This window comes from Dermacentor albipictus, chromosome 2 (assembly GCF_038994185.2).
Source record: "Dermacentor albipictus isolate Rhodes 1998 colony chromosome 2, USDA_Dalb.pri_finalv2, whole genome shotgun sequence".
Taxonomy (NCBI): Eukaryota; Metazoa; Arthropoda; class Arachnida; order Ixodida; family Ixodidae; genus Dermacentor; species Dermacentor albipictus.
This window is the reverse complement of record NC_091822.1, coordinates 156,318,788-156,333,742: the sequence shown is the minus strand read 5'-3', so window position 1 is coordinate 156,333,742 and position 14,955 is coordinate 156,318,788. Positions and strand designations below refer to the sequence as shown.

At 45.8% G+C, this 14,955-nt stretch overlaps 1 protein-coding gene and 1 non-coding gene across 3 annotated transcripts in view; one reads left to right on the top strand and one right to left on the bottom strand.

Moving 5' to 3' along the window:
* Window positions 1-8,905, top strand: part of LOC135915516 (mitochondrial sodium/calcium exchanger protein-like) — a 153,894-nt gene extending 144,989 nt beyond the window's left edge. For both annotated transcript variants that reach the window (XM_065448631.1, XM_065448632.1), the window contains exons 13-16: window positions 3,453-3,528; window positions 3,966-4,046; window positions 6,149-6,213; window positions 6,993-8,905. In XM_065448631.1, coding sequence (XP_065304703.1) covers window positions 3,453-3,528; window positions 3,966-4,046; window positions 6,149-6,213; window positions 6,993-7,172 — 402 coding nt within the window. In that variant the 3' untranslated portion in view covers window positions 7,173-8,905. The remainder of the gene's footprint in view (window positions 1-3,452; window positions 3,529-3,965; window positions 4,047-6,148; window positions 6,214-6,992) is intronic.
* Window positions 8,906-14,189: 5,284 nt separating this feature from the next.
* Window positions 14,190-14,262, bottom strand: TRNAT-UGU (transfer RNA threonine (anticodon UGU)). The gene has a single exon. It is a non-coding gene; the product is annotated as a tRNA-Thr (tRNA).
* Between the last annotated feature and the right edge of the window lie 693 nt (window positions 14,263-14,955).

Genomic DNA, 14,955 nt, shown 5'->3' with positions numbered 1-14,955 from the left:
GAGCTAATTATAAATGGCTTGGCAAACTTTCCGCGGCTGTATCCTAACACCAATGGTCCAAGTTAGATTAGAACAGTTCTGAGTAACGGTAGCCCTAGATTACGAAGCCGAATTTCCAAACGTAGTTTTCGTTGAGTAGAAAACCGCCGCCACGGTAGTAAAAAGGGATGAATGGATTCCGCCTCATTGCAAAGGTAGCATAAAGGGGATACCGCCAGACCACATCCGTGCAAGTAAAAATTAAGGGGTGGAATACGACAACGCAGCCTTGTAAATGGCACTTCAAATCGTCACTTACGACACCGTTGTCGGTACCAAAAATAATTTAGGCGCATAAAGTCCGTAGGTGTTCCTAATGAGAGGCTTTTTTCTGTCTTCGGTCAAGAAAAAGAAAAAACTTCCTATATCTAGCCACAGTGATATTGGCAATTACCGGCTACGCAGATATCACCGGTCCATTTAAAGAGGTTCGTACCAAAGAATCGCCTATTTCATTAAGATAAACGTCTCGGTGGCCTGGTAGCCAGACTAAATAAACTAAACTTAAGTGGCCCGGAGCTAATGCACAAAATATGTTCAAAGCTGCCGAATTTGTAGGCGCGGTAAGCGCGCTGCATAGAGAGAGACAATCTGTGACAATAACTACTCTCGTAGCGTAATTGGGTAACCTTCGCAAAGCGAGCACCATTGCCCGAAAGTTCGGCCTGAAAAGTTTATGTGTAATCTGGCAGGCGAAGCGAATAAGACTAATTGAAGGATGGCGAGTAGGTTAAGGTAGAGACAGAGAGAGAGAGAGAAAACGTTTATTTCATATGGGATGGAGAAACTCTCGTACGGTTAAGCCCTTAGTTCAGGCTTCCGGAGTCCCCCACTACGGCAGGCCTCAATAATCCCATCGTGGTATCGGCACGTAAAACCCCGGACTTCTTTACCTTTGCAACCATTTGAAGGCGATAGTTGGAAAGAGAAGCTTGGCTTCCATTTTCTTCTCCGACCGTGTAACGTTGAAGTAATACCCCGGTAAACATAATTAGCGTTGCTTAATACTGTTCCTTCACTTTCTGGGTACGTTACCTCTCTTCTTGTACCCTGTGCCCGCACAAAATTGCCGTGGGTCCACTGCGGAAGCATTGAATTGGCGTTCATGAGTAATTCCTTCGGAGCGGGATTGGGGTTGATGCGTCATCTAGCTAGTTATCTCTACCTCTGAAGCGATTATTATTGTCCCACAGGATTCGTTGTTCAGTCATGTTAATAAACCATCGAACGTGGAAGAAACTGACTGCCTTTAAAGCTAATGTGCTTTCTTATTTTGTGCGTTACCTGCCTTTACTCCAAACTGACAGCAGGGTCACTGTCTACTGCGAGTGGCGGTAGCGTACAGCTTGTAGGAAGCGTTAACGATTTACGACGCCACTTCGCGTCATTGCTCGCTTCTACGCAAAAGCTACCGCATTCTGCAAACTTGCAGCGGCAAAAAAAAAGAAAAAAATTCAGTGCCCCTTCCACTCTGTGAAGAAGGATGCCCCGCGAAGCCGTGTACGTGGGCCACTTAATGGCGCACTGCACCTCAGCCGAGGGTCGGCCCGGCATTGCACTATCTCCGGGATCGGCCCACGTATGGGGAGCTTTTTGCTTACGACGACACAAAAAGTTTCCTTGGACGGTAGAGGTATGCAGCTTCGCTGTAATAATAGGACAATGATTAGCTCAATTGATCGGCGATGGTAGCGGCGAAGTCGCGATACGCGGCGGTGCAGGGGAGCACGAGCACAAGTATCGGGTCCTTCTGACGTCTCACATATACTCGACGGAAGTTCCGCGATAAGATTTTTCTTTTCTTTTTTTCCTGACCGCTGACCAGCAAACTAACGCGAGACGAAAATAGCGCAATGTTATCCACTTTCGCTCGGACGAGCGCTGTCTTAGATGACCGTATACTTCAAACGAACCATGCTGCGAATTGAACAAAGTGTTTTGCTGCCACCTGTCGTTATGTACAATGTCAGGCTCGATAGCCGTTAACGAGCCATTGCCAACATGTCACTTGCATCACGTTGGAATGGGAACAACGGTATTTTTTTTATCGTGGTTCTTCTGCTTCTCTAGTAGGTCTGGTCTGTTCGGAGCGTATCCATAGTTCAGCCCATGCATTCTTAAGTGCTGTCGAGCAAACGATATAGCCACGAAGAAGTGCAGGACTCTTGTCCATCTGTATGTCGTCTGATAGTCGCATTTGGTTTTTTCGTACCTCCGATTTCCATCGATCAAAAGGCGTCTGCCGTCGGCGGCACTTGTAGCGGTACACGTGAAACAGTCGCAGCACCGTCTGGCCCAGTCCGCAATTGTCCGTTGTAAAAAAAAAAAAAGAAGTTCGTACGTTAGAGCATGTATGTCGTAAGAACATTGCGCGGGCTAATTGTTGAGCAAGACTAAAGTGAGAAACTTAACGTTCCGAAACTGAACGTTGAGTTATAAGGACGCCGCACTGAAGGATTCCGAAATGATTTTTTTTATTATGGGGGCAACGAGCGCCCGATGCACGATCCACTAGCGTTTTACGCGTTCCGGCCGCCCCCATCGCGATGCGGCCGCCGCGGCCCGGGACTCGAACCCGAAACATCGATCGATCGTGATAGCGAACATGCAGTTAGTGAAAAATGGCTGGCCAGTCGACAAACAGCTATCGCGATTTAACTCTTAGTGAACTCTGCCTTCTTTTTTTGCTCCCCACAGTTTCAAATTGTGATATGTATATCTGACATCTGTATACGTTTTCCGTATAGTATATGTATACCTCTGTGAAAGTTAGATACTGTTATAAAAAAATTTATTGATCTTTAATTACCGATTTATCTTGGGTTTGTAAAGAGACCAGTGTTTTCTTTGTTTCTTTTTTCCAAAGTGTACGTTCACATCTAATTGTGTGCAGCTGCCTCGTAGATATTTATGGGCCTAGTCAAGGGGACCGTTGATTCAGCTTTTCAGGATGTTTTGTGGAAGAGTAAACGTGGATTGAATTGAATTGAATTGAATTGAATTGAATTGAATTGAATTGAATTGAATTGAATTGACATCGAGACACACCTCGGCTAGACCGCTTCTGTGTTACGACGCTGTAACTGTAGGTGGGGAACGAAAGAAAAACTATATTTCTCGTGTTTGAACAGGCAGGTTCTATTCATGTTCTCTCTTCTTTTCTCCATCTTTTCCTCATCTTTTCTCCTTATCTTCAGATAACCGGACAGTAAACCTGGCCAACCTATCTGCCTTTCTTCCCTCATTTTTTTTGTGTCTTGGCATTAGTTTTCTCTCTCTTTTTAACTAGTTAAACTACTTAAATATAGCTAAGTCCACGCACGTTGTCGCATGACGTCACTAGTTGAATAACAACCATTTCAGATTTTTCGGAATATTCACACGCCATGGCCTCTCATGTTTGCTTTTTGCAGACGTTCGGCATCGTTATTGGGCTGAGTGACGCCTTCCTGGGAATGACAGTCCTGGCCTGGGGTAACAGCATAGGCGGTAAGTAACGAATAACCGGGGCCATTAGCAAGCGAACACCTACTCACTGAAGTGTTTATGAAACATTTGTAGCACTTTCGTGCACTAAAGTTAGTCAAGCATAAGTTACCTTATTCGAGCATTCAATTCATTCACAGCATTAGATAATTGCGACACATTACTGCAGGAACTAGGTTGCAGTATCGTGCCCTCCCCACCCCCTTTCTTTTCTTTCTTTTTTTTGCTTTTTTTTTGCTTTCAGTATTGCAAAAACATTCTCTTCTATAAATGCACGCCCTACAAGCGATGTTTTCATCGACATACATATCACACATCAGCACTGTATACCGGTTCTTTTTCTTTTACGCATACATGCAACCTCTACTAGTTCACTGCTGACAACGATTGTCAACCATTATTATCCGTGTTTCTTTATTTCTCGTCTTTTTTTTTTTCAGATTACATATCGAACCTGTCGGTGGCCAGGCAAGGATATCCTCGTATGGCGATATCGGCTTGCTACGGTGGCCCCCTGCTGAGTATCCTTTTTTTGGCCAGTCGTGATAATTTCAATGCTGTCAAACGGACAGTCTTTGGACAATGTAACCTATATTTTCTGTCGTCTGTGGCTAAAAGTACAAGTTACATGTGACACTCATTCTAAACCGCCTCTCCGGCACTTTGGAATTACTACCGTTCACACTGCCTGAGTGATTGTACTGTTCAGCGACACCCTCTACTTGTTCACATCGCAATGAAACATTCGAGGCTTGTGTTTTCAGTGTCTAGATATGGTGTCTCACTACTAAGGACATCAGCTAGTCGGGCGTGCTGCGTTTTATCGCCTTCTGCAAGTTGTGGGCAGTTTGAGGCTGACGGTGATGGCGTGTTCCTTGCTGCTTTATGTGGTCACAATACCGCGACGACAGACGCGGACAACAGGAACAGTGGCGGTAGCGGTGACATATTGTACTGACATCTTATTGAGTTGTGTTCAAACAGAACGTCTCAGAACACTAATTTTGTTGCACGTCCGTTTTCCTAGTACAGTGAGAAAAAAAACGAAGAAAAAAAGCGGTGACAGCCGACGCCTTCGTATCATTGTATTTGTAGGCCGGTATGCCATGGTAGTTCGATGAAGCAGTTGCTTCAGTTGCAAGGTGCTTTAGTTGAATGCAGGCGGACACAGCAGCACGTCTGATGCTGACGCTATGTAACATGGCATCTGAGGTATCACCGCGAGATGGGCAATTGAATTTCTTTTGATCAGGTTTAGTGTACGGCTTTGTGGGAGGCTCTCCGAACGTTCTTTCTAGGCCTTTTATTCAAAGTCCTGACTTCGGAGTTCAGTCGTCATGGATATTCCGTTTTCCTGTTTTCAGCTTCCTTCAACAGCCTTTTGGCATGTCCAAGCCTCGCCTCACTACCAGGGCCAATATAGAAGTGGTAGGTCTCGGGGATAACAAATAACCGTATTAAACGCCTCCTCCCCTCTCCACTCCTGCAAAGCTTCTACACTGCCCATGTACAAAAGAATGCGAAAAAATTTTACTTTTTTTTCGTTTCGCGTTTTCTCTCAGAAAAGCGAACCACCACCATGTTCTATTTTTCATTATCTTCCACTTGAGCAATATATTTTCCTGAGAGGTTCTGTCTGACGTTGCTTATCTGTCTTAATTTACGGGTCGTACTGTACAATGTCCGCCCAAATACGTCAATCCTTGTACGGAAGTGCGTCGGCTTCACCGCGCGCGCACAAGCCCTAAACGAAGCACGCTTTACAGGATGCTTAGTTCACTTTAAGGATCAGGGCAGGGGGCGGGTTGGGGGGGCATTTTTAGTATTGCAGTGAACGTGTCTTGAATGTCTGTTCGGAAAGTAAAGTCACTGTAGCAGTGTTGCGATATAAGAGCAGATTCTTTGAAGTGTGCTGGCATGCCGCGTGCCTGTGATCACTCTAAATGTCGTCGTTACAACATTGCCACAAACAAAAAATATCAAATAGCACCGTTCGCTCACTCACAAGCGTAAGTAAATGTCTAACGTGTCTAAGTGAATAATTTTTAGAATTATCCTAAATTATCTGACTTGACCTTGTCGCTTTTAACTGCTGCTTGATGGACGCGTCATTTGCTTTTTACGTTTATTCATTAAAACTTCTTTCTGGGCGAGTTGGTGCATACTTCACATAAAAATTGTTACAGCGCAAACACATGCAACCACAAGGTATCAAGAACGGCAGGACACAAGCGCTTGTGTCTCGTCCTTGATACCTTGTGGTTGCATGTGTTTGCGCTGCAACAATTTTTATGTCAAGTTGCTTTTTACGGTCTATTCATTACGGCCTAACCGATATTTTGCTACCTAAAAGAGGTGCAGAGGAACGGCCATGAACACGAAATTAATTCGTTGTTGCTTGCGCACTGCCAGCTCCTTCCTTAGCTTGAAAGCAGTTCACGAAGCCCACCGAGCCACGTCATAAAAATACGAAACTAAGGGATGGTATAGCTGGCCGAACTCAGCTGGTCGCCTCTTTTTCATTGTTTTATGCATGCGTGCGGTGACTTACACTGTCGACATTTTGCATATGTTTGTACGACCGGCGTTCCACGTGTGATGACCTTGACCTGATGCAATCTAGATCTGCTGCTCGGCTTCGGAATTCCCTATACACTAAAGCTCGCCCAGAGCGGGGGAGTCATGAGCGTAAGTATCGCTGGCTTGTCTGTTCTCGACTCGAATAACGGGCAGCGAAAAAAAAGCTTTGCTGGATTTACGGATTTACAGTATGTTTACCTTAAAGTGACACTAAAGAGCAACGCTGCGTTGGTTTGGAACGGTATATCACTTTTCAAAATTTTGTTTACATTTGTCTAGTGGGGAAAAGCTGATGTTTAACGGACAAGGTGACAGCGAAACTTCCATCTTTTGAACTTCGCGCGCAAACGGCATCGCTTTGCGACGTGGGCATAACGTCACCGATTCCGTAACACTCTCGCGCAATCGGCCGGCTCTTGTGCGTGGAGAAAGCCTCCGCAGTTGCTTTAGGTCAATTCTCAAGTCCGTTTAGGATAGAATAGAATAGAATAGCTTTATTTCCATCTACTTGATGGAAATAAAGCTATTTATAAGTTATTCATAAGTTATAAAGCTAGTTATAAGGAAATAAGTCCGTTTAGGATGCAATATGTAATCCTCTTTTGCCAACACGCGAATTACTATAGTCCCGAGCAAATGCTGTCAGATTCCGTGACGTCACAGGAAACTAACGTGCGAGCTTTGAGATGGCGTCGCCACCGCATTTCGCCGTCGCTGCTTTCTTTCGCATTTCGTGTCGCCGTTGTTTGCCGGGAGCCCCTGTCGAATGGCTTCGCAGCGGCGCATCGATGCGCGTCGAGCAAGACGTAGCAAAATGCATTCGTACTATAGTAGCGTACCTATTGTCCCGCCCATTCGCTAACAAACTTTCTTCGTCGCCTGCGCAGCTGAAATGGACGACCATGATCGGCATCCTGTACGGAACCATCACCACCACGCTGGTGTCCACCCTCGTCGCGATGATCGTGATGCGGTTCCACGTCAAGCGAGCCTTCGGCGCCCTGCTCGTGCTGCTATACGTGATCTTCACCGTTGTCGCCATACTCATCGAAGCCAAGGTGATCTAAGCGCTTCGCCGGAAACGTTGGGCTCAAGACGACGATGCCGCCATGGCGACCCCTTTGGCGAGTCTGGCCGGACTCGGGCTCGTTCCCGGCAGGCAGAAAACACCGTGTGCGCAGATCGCCGCAGCCTTCCTTGCGCGAGAAGAGGTTACGGGCAGCGAGCTTCGTAAGATACAGCGAGGCGTTTCACTCGGTTCCCAGTCAGCTGTCAGCAACGGCTTCGGGTGAACGAGCCGGATGATGCCCGGAGAAGCGGACCTTGCTGCTTTTTTTTGCCACCGCCCTACCCAACCGCGCCACGCCTGCATGGTTCGAAAGAGGACGCACAGCGGCGCCGGTAGGTTGCGGAGGCAAACTTAAATCCCACTTCCGGGAGCGTTGCGTCATCTTGCCGCGTCATCGAACTGCATCGCGAGTGCGCGCGACGTATCGCCACGAACACTGTTCCTTCTCTCGACTGTGCCTCGATTTTGGGAGGGGGGGGGGAGGCAGGAGACAATCGTCGTGTGCCGTGACGCAGTCGTGTTGTTGTACGACGTCGAAAGTGCCTCGGCGCCGACATCCAAGCCAAGCGTCTGTGCAACAATTGTCCCTGTGGGGCGTTACTTTAAGGACACGGCGCATCAGAAACCTCTCCTGTGTGGGCGTCCCTCGAGTGAGTTTATGAGTGATCGCCGTTCTTGGCTTAGTCATCTTGCTCAGTGTGGAGACCTAGTCAGATGGACACAGTGGTGCCCCCTGCAAAAAGGACTGTCGAGGACCTTTAGGTGGCGTAAGTACGAATAAAAAAGCCTAAATCTGCAGCGGTAGCTTCAGCCAACGGAAGCTCTCTACGTCCAAAAGAAAACTGCGGTAAACTGCACTGGCACTGCTTCAGTGTCGGGCAAGAGATTCTGTGCCGGTAACATCACGTGACGAACGGCTTGCCACCGCGATGTCGTATACTTACCAATGATTGCGTGTTGTGTCTACGCACGCACAAAAAAGAAAGAACTCAGTACAAAATGTACGCTTTGCTAGTTATACGTGTTACAACAGTAAAGGAGAGCTTGAGTCTGTGATCTGAACGTTGGGCAGTCATTCGTTTATTTATTGCACTTAGGCGTGGAATTTCGAGAAATCGCGAATAGACCTGAACGTAACGTGTGGTAGCAGCTCCATGTGTACAGTGCCTCATCACAGTGATACGGTAGCTTTGCTGTGTTATTAAACGGTTTTAGATGTGACTTGATGTTGAAATGCACTCAGCAATTGACAGACGTGTAGTTCATGTCCGCGATACAGTTAGTCATTTTGCGATGTCGTTGCATCAGAACACCTGCGTGTGAGCATTATTTTTAGTTCTGTCTTCTCTTTATCAATGTCAAATTTTTGTGAAATTGTCAGTGTACGTAATAAAAAAAGAAGAAAAGAAACATCGTTCAAGCACCAGTGACTCATGAACAAGGCAATCTACAAAGGAAGCAAGTTCAATCCCTTTGATGCCTCCTTCTCGTATCGAATAAAACATGTTACACGTGTGAACCCTGACAAGGCGAACATGGGTGAAATAAGAATACTAGGAGGGAACGTCACGTGACATCTCTGAAGCTTAGTTACAAATTCAGCGGACTCAACTCCAGCTGACATCTACGTAACGTGCAGCAAGCTTGGTTTTCCATCGAATGGTTCTTTGCGCGGCTGCTGCACAAGTGTTAGGGCGCCAAGTAGTCCGCCAGCGTTTGACAGTGCTTTTGGTTGCTCGGAACAGACGCTGATTCGACGCAGCTTCCACGGGCGACGGCGACGGCAAAATAAAGTAAACGTTTACATTCAGTGGTGTGTTTCATCTTATTTAACGGTTGCTAATAAGGTGTTTACGTTTTCTCTTCCCCAGCCTAAACTGATGTGGGTTAAAACGCGGGACTCTTTTCAGAAGCGCTCTCACTTGTGCGCGCTTTGCCTCCGTGGCTTTCCCTTCATTGCTACAGAAAGTTGTTGCTCGAGTACAGACATGTGCGTCTCTATAGAGCGTTCTGGGAGCAGCCCAAGCATAGCGGGACAGAACTTTTGAGTGGACCCTCGCACTGTTGCAGATTTACCTGTTCTTTGGTTGTTGTATTTTTTTCGATGTAAGTCAATCCTTGTGTATGCTGAAATGAATACCCTTATCTCAGCCGATCACCAGGAGTGTGTACGGATCCCTGTTCTTCTCCTACTTCTTTTTTTTTTTTTGATTAAGCTGCCAGCGCCTAGGCATCAGGGGAGTTGACGCCAGGCGCACGCGTCCAGCGTTCTCGTGTTTCGCGAAAGAAGCCAGCTGCTAGATACGCGGTACAGAAGATTGTGTTGAAGTCGTCGAGAGTGCTCCGCATTAAAACAGAAAAAAAGGAGGCATCACGGGAAGAGCACGCGAGCGCGTGGTGACAAGCGTTCGCCTCTAGTGCTCTTCTACTTCGCTTCTAACGCGGACGCGACGTGCTCGACCTCTGCCCGTCCGCTGGGAACTTGGCAGTGCGCGGCTAATCGTGCGAACGCTTCGGATGAGAGTGTTGGCGTTGGAACGAGACACAGTGTTTTCATATGTCGAATGCCCAGAACTTCAAATCCAGTGCATTTGGCCAGTGAAAATGGATAGATGGGAAGAGAACGGCGTCAGAAAGGTTGCCTTGCGATAGATGCCTGACACGTCATGATGCCTCGCAGTTACTTAGTCCATGATGGCGAAGTTGAAATGCACAATAATAGGAAGTGTTGCGAAAGAAATGGAGGGGGAAGGGAAGCAGGCGTTTACCTTTAGTATGTTGAACTGGGCGCCTGGCTGAGTGCCATAAAACCTCACTGTACTCCACGCAAAAAGGAAAGAAACAAAAAAAAGCGTCGAACACAATTATCGCGGGACAAACTCATATGCAGGTGCTGCTGAATTGTGAGAATGTTCGTGGAACTGAAACTTGACTCATACTGAGTTACCCTACCTTGAAGGTACACAAAGAACCACAGAAACTCCTAGCGGAGGTGTTCCACTTTGTTTCTCCTGAGCACAAGTCCCTCTACTAACCGCTTCTTTGCCATAATGGCGCGCCCCTTGCGCTTTATGGCTTACCGAAGATTCATAAACAGGATACCCCTTTGCGACCCTGGCGTACTTTACCCGTTCCCCCTTGTACAATGGGAACAAGGCTTCCGTATGGAGGCCGAAACGTCTTGTCTTTTATTAATTTTCACATGGTCGATGTACGTCTTTCCTATGCCAGGTAGGCGTCTGGATGATAACTTAATTTGTCCTTACTCAGTGTATTGAAATATCCAGAGCAGAAAAGAGATCGTTATGTGTGGCTTCTTTTTAGACATTGCAGGAGCGCATGACAACGTAGACCGCAAAATTTTGTGGGATATTCTGGAAGGGGAAGGCTTAGGCGGCGATTGTATGCAGCTTTTGAGAGAGATTTACCTAGAAAATACTGTTTGCTTTGAACGGGAAGGGGTGAGGAGCGAGGAGAAAGTTGATTTCAACAAGGGACTGAGGCGGAGGTGCCCTTTATCCCCACTGCTGTTTATGATGTACATGGCGAGGATGGAAAGGGCGCCAGAGAGAAGTAACATTGAGTTTATTCTCTCATACAAACAGGCGGGTACAGTAGTAGAGCAGCAGCTTACAGGTTTGTTTTATGCGGACGACACTGTGTTGCTAGCTAAGAAGCAAAGTGATATGCAACGTCTGGCTAATATCTGTGTACAGGAAGCCGAGAATTTAGGTCTGAAATTTAGCGTTCAAAATCAGGTGTGGTATTCGATGAAAACGGTGAACAGACGGTGTCAATACAGGGACAGGAAATACCTCGCGTAAAAGAATATAAATACCTTGGTACGTGGATAAACGAAGGAAATAGACATATGAAAACACAGAAAAAAAACAGTAAAGGGGAAGAGAAATGCGGCCATAATGAAACACAGAGCGCTATGGGGATGCAATAAGTACGAGGTGCTCCGGGCATGTGGAAAGGTGTGACGGTGCCAGGACTTACATTAGGAAATGCGGTTGTTTGTTTAATCAGGAATACAATCAAGACTCGATGGCAACTAAAGGTCAGCGGGACGCCTCGCATTGGGCGTTCATGAAAAAAGTACAAATGAAGCTGAGCAGGATGATATGGGCTGGACTAGATTTGATGTGAGGGAATCGCAGTGAAATTGATTATGAAGAACGACTGAGGAATATGGAAGAAAGTGAATGGGCTGGGAGAGTGTTCCCAGGTACTTGTACAGGAAAAATATTGATTCACAGTGGAGGAAAAGGACCAGGAAGCGTACCAGCAAGTATGCGACCTGTATGGTGAGCAACATTGCAAGAAAGAAAGCCAAGCGGAAAATCAGGGAGGCTGAGATGATGTCCTGGGTGGCGGCAATGGAAAATAAACCTGCTATGAATAACCCGCACCTATAAAGCGAGATATAAGAATAGAGAAGAAGCATGTGCTTGCTGCGGTAAAGCTATAGGGAAAGGATGGAGCACGTTTTATTGGAATGCGGTCGATTTAGGCACGTCTGGTCTCCTTTGAAGCCCTTGGGTTCATCGAGAGCAGGGGGAAAGTAAGCACGTCTGCAATATAGATTAGTAAGAGGTGAGTGGAAAACTGGTGGAAGTAGGGAAACGAGAAACAACCGAAGCGTACAAAAACAAAGCTCCCAAAAGGAGTTCAGAAAGCTAGGCTATAAGAATGCATCCTGGTTTCTTTTCTTTTTTTCTTTTTTAACATAGGCAGGACATAAGCATTATCAGCATTACAGTGCATTCTCGTCAGGAAAGTAGCGAGCGCAGCGTTTTCAAGAAAGGAAACGCAAGAAATACAGATGACGATTATCCCTGTGTGGCAAATATACTCCCCAAAGGGTGTACATTTGTGTAAGGGTGTCATCATCATCAGCCTGCTTTCGCCCATTGTAGGCCTTCTCCAACAACCCCGGTCATGTACTAGTTGTGGCCATGTTGTCCCTGCAATCTTAATCTCATCCGTCCACCTAACTTTCTGCCGCCCCCTGCTACGCTTCCCTTCCTTTGGAATTCAGTCCGTAACCCTTAATGACGATCGGTTATCTTCCCTCCTCATTACATGTCCTGCCCATGCCCATTTCTTTTTCTTGATTTCAACTAAGATGTCATCAACTCGCGTTTGTTCCCTCATCCAATCTGCTCTTTTCTCATCTCTTAACGTTACACCCATCATTCTTCTTTCCATAGCTCGTTGCGTCGTCCTCAATTTAGGTAGAACCCTTTTCGTAAGCCTCCAGGTTTCTGCCCCGTACGTGAATACTGGTAAGACACAGCTGTTATACACTTTTCTCTTGAGGGATAATGGAAACCGGGTGTTCATGATCTGAGAATGCCTGCCAAACGCACCCCAGCCCATTCTTATTCTTATGATCATTTCAGTCTCATGATCCGGATCCGCGGGCACTACCTGCCCTAAGTAGATGTATTCCTTTACCACTTCCAGTGTCTCGCTACCTATCGTAAACTGCTGTTCTCTTCCGAGACTGTTAAACATTACTTTAGTTTTTTGCAGATTAATGTTTAGACCCATACTTCTGCTTTGCCTCTCTAGGTCACTGAGCATGCATTGCAATTGGTCCCCTGAGTTACTAAGCAAGGTAATATCATCATCAAATCACAAGTTACTAAGGTATTCTCCATAAACAACTCTTATCCCCAATTCTTACCAATCCAGGTCTCTGAATACCTCCTGTAAGCACGCTGTGAATAGCGTTGGAGAGATCGTATCTCCCTTCCTGACACCCTTCTTTATTGTGATTTTGTTGCTTTCTTTATGGAGTGCTACGGTGGATGTGGAGCCGCTGTATTTCAGTATTTTTACATACGGCTCCTCTGCGCCCTGATTCCGCAATGCCTGCATGACTGCTGAGGTTTCGACTCAATCAAACGCTTTCTCGCAGACAATGAAAGCTATATATAAGGGTTGGTTATACTCCGCACATTTCTCTATCACCTGACTGATAGTGTGAATACGATCTGTTGTTGAGTAGCCTTTATTAAATCCTGCCTAATCCTTTGGTTGACAGAAGTCTAATGTGTTCTTGATTCTATTCGCGATTACCTTAGTAAATACTTTGTAGACACCGGACAGTAAGCTGATCGCTCTATAATTTTTCAAGTCTGGCGTCCCCTTTTATATCGATTAAGATTACGTTGGTGTTCTTCCAAGATTCCGGTAAGCTTGATGTCATGAGGCATTGCGTACACAGGGTGACCAGTTTTTCCAGAATATACTGCCCACCATCGTTCAACAAAACTACTGTAACCTGATCCTCCCCAGCTGCCTTCCCCCTTTGCATAGCTCCCAAGGCTTTCTTTACTTCTTCCGGCGTTACCTGTGGGATGTCGAATTCCTCTAGACTATTCCCTCTTCCATTATCTTCGTGGGTGCCACTGGTACTGTACAAATCTCTCTAGAACTCCTCAGCCACTTGAACTATCTTATCCATATTAGTAAATTATTGCCGGCTTTGTCTCTTAACTCATATATCTGATTCTTGCCTATTCCTAGTTTCTTCACTGCTTTTAGGCTTCCTCCGTTCCTGAGAGCATGCTCAATTCTATCCATATTATACTTCCTTATGTCAGCTATCTTACGCTTGTTGATTAACTTGGAAAGTTCTGTCAGTTCTGTTCTAGCTGTAGGTTAGAGGCTTTCATACATTGGCGTTTCTTAATCAGATCTTTCGTCTCCTGCGATAGCTTACCGGTATCCTGTCTAACGAAGTTACCACTGACTTCTATTGCACACTCCTTAATCATACCCATAAGATTGTCGTTCATTGCTTCAACACTAAGGTCCTCTTCCTGAGTTAAAGCCGAATACCTGTTCTGTAGCTTGATCCAGAATTTTTTTTTATTTTCCCTCTTGCCGCTAACTCATTGATCGGCTTGTGGAAATTACTTGTGCTTAATAAATTAAAAAGAAACGGTAACTTAATAGAAACGATAAATTAATGGAAATGAAAGTGGATGAAGAAACAACTTGCCGGAGGTGGGGAATGATCCCACAACCTTCGCATTACACGTGCGATGCTCTACCAATTGAGCTACTGCGGCGCCGTTACTCCATCCACTTTCTTGGGTATTTGTTTCCTAGTAGAAACCTGGGAGTGTTAGCCAGCGCCACCACTCACAAGCCTTGGCGGCAGATGTTGAAAGTCGTTTCTGCCGCAGGCGTCACGAGAACGTGATCTTTTTGGATGAAGGCAACCGGTCAATAAGATCACACATGCTACCTGAAGGCATCAATGTTGCCGGATTGGAGACCCTCGTTATGTCATAAACGAGAACAAAGGGGGCTAACCGAGGGGCCCAATTTTTGTTAGTCATATCCTAAGAAGCCAACAAACACTGACACCGAGGACAACATAGGGTTTGTTGGTTTCTTATGATATTCCTAAGGATGTGTGATATATCAGTTCGAGGGGTTTATTATAGTATTTGTCTTGTATGCTATCTGAATAATTTCAGGGTTCAAACAAAATTAATGCCCACATGGCTCACAACTTTTCCGCTAACTCATAGCTGCACGTCTAGCAATTTGCAGTATTGGCCTCGCTTTTAACTTTTGTCTAGTACCATTAAAATTAAACCTGTTCTTGTTCCTGTGATGAAGTTAGCACAAATTTGTTTGCCTATTTTTTTTCTTTTACTCGCAGCCACGCTCACACGATGGCAGGTGTCATCTCAAGCAACCACAACTGTCAAATAAATAGAAAAATGTGCAATGTGGTGGTTTCGTCATGTATC